Source organism: Trachurus trachurus (genome assembly GCF_905171665.1).
Source record: "Trachurus trachurus genome assembly, chromosome: 8".
Lineage (NCBI taxonomy): Eukaryota > Metazoa > Chordata > Actinopteri > Carangiformes > Carangidae > Trachurus > Trachurus trachurus.
Genome location: NC_139905.1, coordinates 11,569,205 through 11,580,527, shown reverse-complemented (window position 1 = coordinate 11,580,527; position 11,323 = coordinate 11,569,205). Strand labels below are relative to the sequence as shown.

At 40.3% G+C, this 11,323-nt stretch overlaps 1 protein-coding gene across 1 annotated transcript in view; it reads right to left on the bottom strand.

Moving 5' to 3' along the window:
* Positions 1-554: 554 nt before the first annotated feature.
* The window catches only part of hs3st4 (heparan sulfate (glucosamine) 3-O-sulfotransferase 4), a 76,604-nt gene continuing 65,835 nt past the window's right edge, over positions 555-11,323 (bottom strand). The window contains exon 2 of the mRNA XM_083977235.1: positions 555-1,365. Coding sequence (XP_083833361.1) covers positions 711-1,365 — 655 coding nt within the window. The 3' untranslated portion in view covers positions 555-710. The remainder of the gene's footprint in view (positions 1,366-11,323) is intronic.

Sequence of the window (11,323 nt, the reverse complement as noted above, 5' to 3'; positions counted from 1 at the left end):
TGAATATGTGTGCAATTAATGAGTGCAGAGCAACCAGAACACTGAAACTGAGGAAATTAACACTTTGGTTAAACTTAGACTGAAAAAAAGAAAGAAAAAAGATTGTCTCCACTCAGAATATGGAAAACTAAAAAGATGAGCACATGTCAAAAGACTATTATACTATATGTCTATCATTTTACTCTTTTCTCTGTCTTCGAAAGCAGCAGGACAGTGTTGAAAGAAATGATACAAAGCACTTCATGGCGGTAGCCATTGAAATAGAATATCTTTTTGTACTGAATGCTGGTGAGTGGGTGTGAGGGCAAGAAACTGCAGGAAAGTAAAGGGAGGAAAACAGGCAGAGTTTACCCTTAGGGCTCATGAGGTAAGGACACTTAACTCATCGCATGCATTGCCATAGTCAACATGATTTTTAGATCAACTCTATGCTTTAAAAACAAAAGGAATAAATCATCTCCTTTTCACAAATATAAATATATTTTATGTTTAGTATATACAATAATGATTTGCCATCATCAACAACATTAGTACTGAAGGGAGAGAAAAAGCATGTCAGTAAACTCTTGCTAATGGATACAGACACCGCAAAGACAGCCATGACTGATTGGCGTGCTCAAGCACTCTCTCTGAAGACGAAGCGAGACAGTAGTATAGTTTTAGTGTGAGAAGGCTGGTGGTGTGGCTGCGCCGTGCCATCCCGCGGCCCGCTAGTCCTGGGAGCCGCGAGACTCTCTGTCGTCCTCCAGCTCCCACTCAAAGTTCTGGCCGGTCATTTGGTAGAACATCATGTTAAAGGGTTTGTAGAACTTGTGCAGCCGCCGAATCACATCTGTGTCTATTTTGGGGTGAGTTCTCCCTTTAGACTTGCCGAGGCATCTGGGAGTGCTGCTGTCCTCTGGCTTCTTTAGACACGGGAATCCTTTAGTCTTATTGAAGTAAAAGTGTTTGTCCGTGACGATCCGCTTCAGTCCCAAGAAGTCCTGCACTTTTGCCATCTCACCTGCGGGATCCACGATGAGCCGCTCCCCGCTCACAAAGTGCATTTGGGAGAGAGGGAAGTACTGCATCCAGCTCTCCAAGTGGAGCGCGTATATCCCGATACGCAACGCGCTCCATGAGGCATCTATAAGACCCAGCGTCCGGTTCTTAAAAGCTAGAACCTCAAAGGTGGGGATCTCAGGTTTCTTGGACAAAGTCTGTGTGTAGTCTGAAATGGCTCTAGTGACAGGATTACGCACCACAATAATAAGCTTGATGTCCCTGGCCATAGAGTGGATGCGCTTTGGGGCATGGTTAGTCACAAAATAGCTGGGTGTCTTCTCCATGGTGATCTGCCCCTCCAGCGTCGAAGGCATCAGGTCTCTGGGAACACAAACAGCAGAGAGAAGAAGGCAGCTTAGTACGGTATTATCCTCAGCACCTCTTGCAGTGCGAGCGAAATATCCAAGGACACAGTGCAAGCAAATTTGGTACATTTATTAAGCAGTACATTATTTGAAATTACAAGTGAAAATAACTGTTATTATTACTGGACATTATGTTGTGAGGAGAAACATACAGCTAATTACATCCATGGAGTAATATGCGAGAGATAAAAGAAAGAAGATGAAACGGCAGGCAAGCAAGTATGCTCATTGCTTAATTGACTCCATCTGTGTTACTCCAGGAGCTGTTTTGGAACTTTAATAATGAGTTCACTGCATATCATTAATACTGGGGTGCCTGGGGTATTGTTTTGTCATACATTTATTATGCATGCCAAGCTCACACTCTGTGCAGGCAGTTTTATTTCTAATGCACATTCACTTCCCCTGCAAATGGGCTCAGGCAGCACTCTCCCTCTCCTTTCTCCACTACATTTAAGGTTAGGGGGCTATTCATTGAAGGCAGAAGTGATTAATTATCACATTCAAGGTGATAATTTGTAGTACAATAGAACCGTCGCCAACTTGAGAAATTTATCTCAGGGATAACAGGAAGCCATTTGCCTTTGCCACAAATATTATGCTCAACTCAGTCTGGGAGAATGAGTTGTAGGATGTGACGGTGCAGCAGGCAAGTGCACCACACGCACAGGAGCAAGTCTTGTTTCTCCAGTGTCTATTTTTGTATCGATAATAAAGCATAGCATTTGCCTGAAGCAAATCCTTATCAAATGTTTACACTGATGTTAATTCCAATCCATGCTGTTTTCTTTGTTTGTAAGCTATGCGATTCAGTGCTAAATTGGGACATTAAATCCTCTGTGAGACACACCGTCTTTTTTTTTTTTTTTTTTTTTTTTTAACTAGTAACAAGCATGAGCTCAGGAGCTCCACAATATAACGTAAAGACGGCAGAAAATCAGAACCCGAACGCGCAGACCTCTTTTTTTTTCCCATACTCATTTAGCTAATGTTTGCTTGGAAATTATTATACGAAACAATCAACCACCTTCAGAATGATTCCTCCTCTCTGAAACCCACAGAGTTCGTGGCAGAAAATTCTCTATAAGTTTAGGATGAAAGCTATTCCCCTCCCTCTGCAATATATTTTTTTCTTTTCCATTAGGCTTCCGTGCACCACAAACCTACAGTTGTAACGATATAGTCACATCAATCATTTGCATCTTGGACATATTCTAAATTAACTGTTCTCCAGCAAAGAATCCAATTTACTCTGCAAAACATAAGAGCTGTTATGCACATATCGACCACCCTCACACACACACACATGCACCCATGGATACTGGGCTGAAAGTCTCACAAGTGGCCTGGTAATTGCATCTCAGTAACAGTATTGCCTTCCTGATGGGTAATTTCCCTCTGGATTATGTTTGTCTCTTGGCAGTATAGAACTGTGGTTACTTCTGGGCCTGTAATGGGATATTAAACATATCTACAGATAGCATACTGACTAGGAAGAGTATTAGTTTTCATTATATTCCATCACTTTCCACACTTCCTTCCTTATAGTAATGAATGGCTAAAGATTTTTATAACCTTTCAAGGACTTCAGCTCTGTTTGCCACTTAACTCCAAAATACAGTAGGTGGTCTGAGCGTGCAACATCACCATGTATGGTCATAAAAAAAATAAAAAAAGTGCTCAAGTACGCCACAGCGAATCACCTTGAAACATCCGATATCCTACTGTATGGACACGGGCTTGCAGCATCTCGCTGGTAATGTGCTGTGCATCTTTGGAGCATGTCCAAATTGATGGGACAGATGTACAGCGTTCAAGGTTACCATTTTGAAGGCGCGCACATAACAGGCTATCGCCCTCGTCAGGCTCCGTGCTAATCATCATACACTTAATTATAAAACAATGCAAAGCACACGAAGCAAATACTTTGTTATTGTGGCTTTGATTGGGAATCAGTCATGGATCATGTGCGTCTAAAATGTCAGTGAGACGATGAGGCAGGATAAAATAAATAAAAATTAAAAAATCCAAATGCTGATAAACAAGCTAATTTCTCCGTGCATGGCAAACGACTCCCTTGGCCTTGTAAGTGGAACTGGAGTAAACAAGTTAACTCTTGCTTTTGTGTTTTTTTTTTTTTCTGTCTCCGCATCAGCTGTTCAGCTCAACACAGGTCATTCAGGTGGGTAGGCAAATAAAATCCATAGCGCTAAAGAGGCCCAGTGAACCATCTGCTGTTTACTACCCTCACACCCAGGACGGACCACGTGACATTTACTTTCTTGCGTTTCAGCACATGTCCGCAGCTTCATTAACATTGCAAACAGAAGTGAGAAGATAACAGGTGCTTGGAAAAAACTTTTTTTTTTTCTGATCTCTAACACAGGAAGCGTGCTGCTGTATTCTAACACAAGCATGGTGTTGCATTGTGGGATATAAATGCAGAAGTGCTAATAGGCAACTCAGAAAGTGTCTGTGATACTTCATTGCACAGAAACTCTTCTCATTACATTTCTATAATAAAAAATAATAAAAAAAACTGACAAAGGTCAGATCCATTAAACGTAGTTCGAGCATTTAGAAAAAGACCTTGCACCGAAAATCAATCTTTAAGACTACATTGTATAGAAACGGTGGATAAGAACTTAAATAGGAAACCCACGTCACACCAAGTCCGCACAAACTTCTGACCCAGATGATGCCCAGTTGTCTCTAAAGGTTGATAAGTCCGTCAGAGCAGTACAGTGTGTCATATCACAGTGAAAAATGTTTGTGTTTTTTTAAAGACAGGAACTAATGTTCACAAATAATCACAACTCCTGCCTAAACCGCCCACCCCAAAAGTGTTTTGGAAGATGCCCAGGCATTTAACTCAATGTTTCATTATGCTCTGTCAAACTCGAGCATGGGGAATATTTTGAGGCATGATGAGGTGAGGGATCACACTAATTTACATTCCCAGATACTAATAGGTCCAAGCTGTTTCTGGAGGAATAGAGTTTCTCCAGAGAAGCTCAGTTGTTTCTAATAAACTCTGGCAGAGAAATAAAAGCTCCACCAGTCTCTCATTTGGATTGATCACGGCTCGGCTGCAGAGTATCAATCGGCCAAGCTTCCTTCCATGTCATGTCAAATACAATCAATTATTCTAAAGGAGTCCACTCATAATAAGCTCCTGAGTCCTTTTTGGAGTCAGTGCCAGATATGTGGGCAGATTGCTGTGTTGCTCTAAATAATTCCTTAGAAAAAAGAAAGAAAGAAAGAAAATATGATGATTTTGAAGAGTGAATTCATGGAAGGTCTAATTTCTTGTGTTCAGTAACAGATGGAAATGTCTTCTTTTTGTCTTTTTGTGCAGGGAACACATTTTATTTTGATATTTTTCAAGTAAATGAGATATTAAAAGATGAATCATTCATCAATAAAAAAAAATAGAAAAAAAGAGCCATTTTTTCTCTGTGTACCGACAATAGAGAGGCCAATGAATAGTAATGTTCTAGAGACCGACTGCAAATATCATTTGAGGGCGGCTGTTCAGCAACAACAGTCTCTCAAGACATCTGAAGTGATAGGTACTGTGGTCAGTTTGCAATGAATAATCCCATTATTACACCCTTAGTGACATGTCTGTGATGTACAGCAGCACAACCAACAAAGACATTGGTTTACTGAGAAGTGGTTGGAAAAATAAATAAATAAATAAATAAAACGGTCGGTCAAATGAGTCATTCCTCACTCTGCTCTCCACAAGAGGATGCGTACATGTTTGGCACTGAGAAAAACAAGCCCTACAGGCCAGAGCAAAGGGTCCTAGAGGGTCTGTTATGGAGTGGGAGGCATTGTTTTGTCACGGTTAAGGTGCAACTTTTAGGAGGAAAACAAACATAGAGTACGCTGACATTCTCAGTGATCAGATCAGACTCAAATAATAGTGTGGAGTTTGGTTTGTTTTTGTTTTTCTCCATCTCAATCTGACCTTTTCACCGAAAGGATAGTGAAAGGATCCTGTAGGTCGGCTTGCCTCGCAGCTATCCAGCAGATCTGGTTATGTAATATACATAGACCTACAGTGGGTTAAGTTGTTTTTCTTTTATACGTAACTGTTCTCTTCTTTTAGTCTGTTGTCAGTCAGTAAAGGTGAAAGCGACGGTGTGCTGCTTCAGTTGCAAACTAATCTTGAATGAGCGTGAAGCAGCAGCAGCAGCAGCAGCATCCTCATGTATTTCTGCCTTCACAAATCTTTAATTCAGATACTGGATATTTAATGAAACTCTGGAAATCCAGCTACAAAAGCCACCTCGCCCTGACACTCCTCACTCGCACCTATTACCTCCCCATATCCTTTCATCCACTCTCCCTTAACACAGTTCTCTCCCTTAAACCAGTCGATCATGCAGCAGTTGTGAAACGCTCTCCTGTAATTTATGGAAACTGTTCCACAGAGCTGTACATTAATCTTTACAGTCGTGTTGGGTGGACAGAAAACAAGAACATATTACTGATAATTTAAATATCATCATATTTGCAATTTGTCAAGTATGTAAATTCACAACCTCTCCTCATTGCTTCAGTCGAAAAACATGTTTTTATAGAAACGTATTTGCTGTTGCAGTTCAGTCGCGTGGAATTTTCTCAGGTTGTCTCGGAGGCTGCATTTTGTGCTGCTGTGACACTTTATACTCATAAGTGTTTCTAATATTTTGTCCACCTCACTCATATTAATGAGCTATGACAACCTCAAGCTACTTTTGGGGAGATGGTCACAGTCAAAATTTGTCAGGTTTACATGAATGTAGGACACTGAAAACAACTTACTGTATCCTGTCATGAGTGATATAGTAGTATTCATCGAAGCAGCATTTTCTAGTAGACAGACTGTCACCCTCATAATAAACGAAACTGTACTCCTCTAAAAAGTATAGTTAGGTTTTCTCGTGGCCAACATAGTGTCGTAATACTGGAGCTAAAGGGTTGTAGGTAAGGTTAACCACATTGTTGTTATTGTAACCGACAACAAGGATGGTCTAATCTTTTTTTTACCCAAATCACGATCAGAGGCTCCATCTTCTCAATTTTGCTCACTAATTTTGAGTCTGGTATGTCATATTATTCTGTCATTAATCAACATTGCTGCTGTTGGCGACTCCACTTACACACAAACCATGTTTTGTTGAATGGCATGGAGAATAGAAATAAGGAGACTAATTAAAACACCACACAGCCTCCCCACTCTATAAGCCCATTATACTTGTACTGCTGCAGGATTGTGGGCTTTGACAGAATAGTTGAGGACAGAAGTGACAGCTGGTCCTGATCAAAACCTTATTCCCCGCTCTCTTCCTGAGATCCCCTAAAGACCGCCCCACTTCCAACTGTGGGCAAGCCAGGTACTTCTCTCCCCCCCCGATATCAGCAGACTGGAGCGTTGACATCTGAGGCTGTGTTCAGATGCCCTTTGGACATAAAACATCATGAAAAGTGGTGATGAGAGAAACTGGGAGGATGTTTGGGATGCTGCATCACCCTGCATCATTAGTCCATAACTGTGTATATGAGCCTGAGAGGCTATTTTTAACTTGTATTAAAGTCCATGGAGAGAATAGAAGCAATCTTATCTCACATCAAAGACTCACAGAGATATTGCTGTTTTCAACTTGCGTGTCTAGTTTTAACGTTACTGACTATAAAAAGGAAATGAGTTCTCCCTGCAAACCTAAATATACAATATAGACACTAAACCTAAAATAATATTCTTACATAATGTGCTCATCTGGGCTCTAATAACACAACATGCAGTGGCACTTCTCTGAAAGATGATTTTCTTCTTTTATTGTTATTTGCGTGTTTGTTTATTTGCCTTTAGATGAGCTGAAGAGAGCACTTCAGGCTACACTCATTCAATTTGATCACAATTGCCCTCAATATTCTGTTATTGATGTTGCCACTACAAAAACAAGCAGTCGTGATGTGCCAGGTCCCCACGCTGCAGCAACAGTAAGCACTTTATCTGAACACGAGCAGAAAACTATTACCTGAGACGTAACGCAGCGACCACGTATTATGTTAGTTCATGGAGTATCATATCAGTTGATATCAGTTTAAAACATAAAGGATTGTGCCTCCTTCAACACGGAACAACAAAGAGTTTTTCATCCATCTCTGCGTCTCCTGTAATTGGAAGTCACACCTGAATACGTCAGAGTCAAAGGCTAAAATTTACATCCCGGAAATGCTGCAGATCCGGCTCAGTTGAGCAGAACCAATTAATATGACAGTTTGAACATGATAGATTTCCTTTCCTGAGAAAAATGGCCAGATCCAGTCATTTCACTGAGGCTGACCACAGAAAAAAAAACTCTACACCTGTCCCATTGAAGCATTCGACACAAACTCTCCTGTGTTTGTTTGTGTGAGCTTATATACAGTACAGTATTAACCTTACATATTCATGGGACTTTGTACTTTTATTAAGTAGGTTCATTTGAGATAACTCCAACAGTATATGTGAATCTATCAAGTGTAATTTTCAAAATGAGACCATTCCTGGCGTTTGGCATTTTCAATTTCCAATTACAGTCCATGTACCGAGCGTTGCAGTGATACAACAACTGACAAGATGACAAGATTGAAGGGCTTCAATTATTGTCTGAGTAAACAAGTGGCTGCAGAGGATGTAAACTGCCGCTGACACCTGGACGTGAAACCTTTCCGAGAAATAACCTATCCCACACACTTTTTTCTCTCCATTTTTTCCCCCCAATTCATTATGGAGCTGTAGGTCAGTGTGACACTGCAAAACAGGAGGCAGCACAAACTCATTCTTCCATTTTCTGAGCGAGACATTAGTGCATATATCAGGTGTAATACAGACAGAGGTACGGTACATTCAGAGAATCAGCTGAAATGTTCTCCTTTTATCAACTTTTAGGTTAACTCACTAAATGTCAGGATGAATATCGGGGAAATGTTACAACAGGCACACCTGTTACTTTTGCCATCCCTCATGTTGCAGATATTAGTAGGTGTACCATAAAACTGTAGGGAAATGTCAGCGTCTGTCTCTGTCCAGAGAACTGTAATATTACCACTGCTTTTTACATATTTTATCAGCATTTTACAGACATTTTACAGGACACTATAGACTTTAACTTGACTATTTACTCTCACTGGTTTTATTTATTCCTTAAAGGCCCCATGTAGTACAGACTGAGATTCCCAGATCTTATAATTTTACGGCAGGTCTAGGTTCTATATTGAAGCTGTAAAAGTATCAAACTCTCAGTTCACAGAAAAATGCACACAGTATTCAGAAACTGAGCTTTAAAACCAGCCGTCAGGACTTCTGTAACTTTGTGATGTCACAACAAAGCAATCACAGCTCTCAGCCATGCTTTAAGCCCCACCATCCAACCCTCTAGTTGGATGGTGGTTAGTTGCCTGAAATCTCCAGTATTTTTATTCATTCACTCGGGAAAAGAAAAATCAGGCTTGGAATATCTCTTCTGATTGTATAGAGCTCCAGAGAGAAGCCTGAGAAAGATGTAAAACCACACTGAGATGTTATTGCTTCATAAAACCACAAATATATCTACTTATGGATCAACACTTCATATAAAATATCAGAAATATTTGGGAGCTTTTAAATGCATTTCTTGAGGTATAAAATGTTTCACAGCTACAGTAAGAGGAAAAAGTAATTCCATTTTGTTGCCAGACTCTTAACCCGAGAGTTATACACATTATCTTGATTTGAAATCCAAAGCTCGGTTCAAGATTTAACACGTTTAACAGGAGAAATCTGATAGTTACAATAGAAATGAATGGTTTTAGTGCATTTTTCCTCTCTCAGACAGATGAGAGCTTAACCTTGCTCCTTTTCCAAGCTCAGCGGGTATTTCACAGGTATAAATGGTGGGTCTTGTGCTTTGTCAGGAATTAAGAGGAGCAAGAAAATTAAGATGACAAAGATACATTTCATCTGCACAGCCCCTAAAATATTTATATAATCAGCAGAAAGGGGGTTAAGTAGCTTAGTTTAACTTGCCAAACTTTGAATTAAAACTAATATGAAAGTCATTATGATTCAAGAGTCTTCATCTATACTGTACAGGCTCCAGGTTTTATGTTTGAATTCCTCAGTGGACTAATCGCTGTGGTTAAACGTCCAAATCCAACGATGAGGAGAACTGCCTCTAGCATGTATCTCTCTTTATTCTTGAGCCAGTGAAGACGAGGTCAGGTCTTGATCATCTGTATCAGTGTCTCTGAAGTGCTGGTCTGACAAAAAAAGAAAAAGCCCTGAAAGATTTACTAATGGCGTGTGTGTTACCTCGTTGTTATGCATCCATTAAGATCATTAACACTATAGGCCTTTTATCTGCAGCGTCTCTTCCTGCCCATCTCCGTTTCATTTCTTCCTTTCTAAATTGAATCATTCAGGAGATTTAATGAAGAACAATAGTGGACTAATAACGGAATAAAAGTCATTGGATCGTAATTCTTCTATATTTCCACTGCAGAAACGTCTCCCATCAGCATAAGTGCAACCAATGCATTGTGACTTGCGTTTGACCCCCCTGCTATAATGGGCACATGTGCAGCACCAGCAGCAGCCACCCCACACTGACATGAAGTAGCACTGGAATGTGTATTGATTCTGCTATTTAAATTCTGCTGCAACCCGAGGGGATTTTAAAAGTGGGCTTAAAAAAGCAAAATGTATGTGAAGTGTTTTATCAGCAGTTTGCTGCTGCAACTGGTCAGCAACGAGATGTGACAAACGGAAATGAGTTTCTCTCTAGAGGAGGTGTCGGAGTCAATTCTATTGGGCTTGGCCTGCTGGTGTGTGTGATCTTAGATGATTTGAGACAATCCATATTGATGATACTGAAGACCATTTGTAAGCAGTTTCCTACATATATAAATACAGTGTAAATTGTGTGATAATGATGTCAGGCTGTTATTCTTGGTAATGCCATCCACACCGAGCACTGCAGGTGTGTGTTAAGCCTTTTTAATATCACCTGGCTCTGGGTGTTTTATATATAGTGCTACACCGAGGAATATTTCCCACATACGTATGCTTGAGAATGTGTCACCCAATAGACAGAAAAAAGGGAGGCATGAAATAAAGTGTATCTATTACTTTTTGTATGATGGATTCACCTGCTCCCTGTCTCTGTGTCTTTGCACAAAGATTTCTCACACACGTTTAATACACACAAAATACGCAAGGGTGAGTAGTCTGCTGCAAAGGCACCTTAAATACCAATCAAATGCTGTGGCACAAGTTAAATTCTTTCCAGCTGCTGTGGCAGGTCATCTGGGCAGGTTGGCCCACCCCACTATTCACTGTAAAATATTAATGTTGTCTGAGGTGTTAGAGAAGAAAGGGGATGGAAATGGGTCCTCGGTACAGTGCATGGGGAATGGCTGAAAAGTGGTAAAACTGACACTGAGGAGAAACTATACAGTGTTCATTATAGAGGCATTTATCTGCACAGATCAGCACTGATCAATCAATATATATTTTGTGTGTAGATTTGTTAATGCATTTTCGCCTAAAAGGAAACCGATTTGAAGCAATGGTAAAAAGGTTGTTGTAAGTTTGAGCGTGTTATCTTGCAGGTGGTTGTCATTGTCAGTTGATGAGAGCTTCAGTCATTGTGTGAACATGAGGCTGTGATCCACTTTCAGAGCGGCGCTATATGTTCCTCTGAGTTGCTTTCCGGAAGTAGCGATGGGCTAGAGCTACAGTAGCCAATTTACATGCTGTCGTCAGTAGAAGATTTACAATGGTGTTACTTTCCAACATTGGAAACAAGTAAAGAAACTCTAAATATATCTTCCTGACTAAGTTAATGATATTAAAGGGATATTTCAACATTTTGGCAAATTCACCTATTGCCATAATC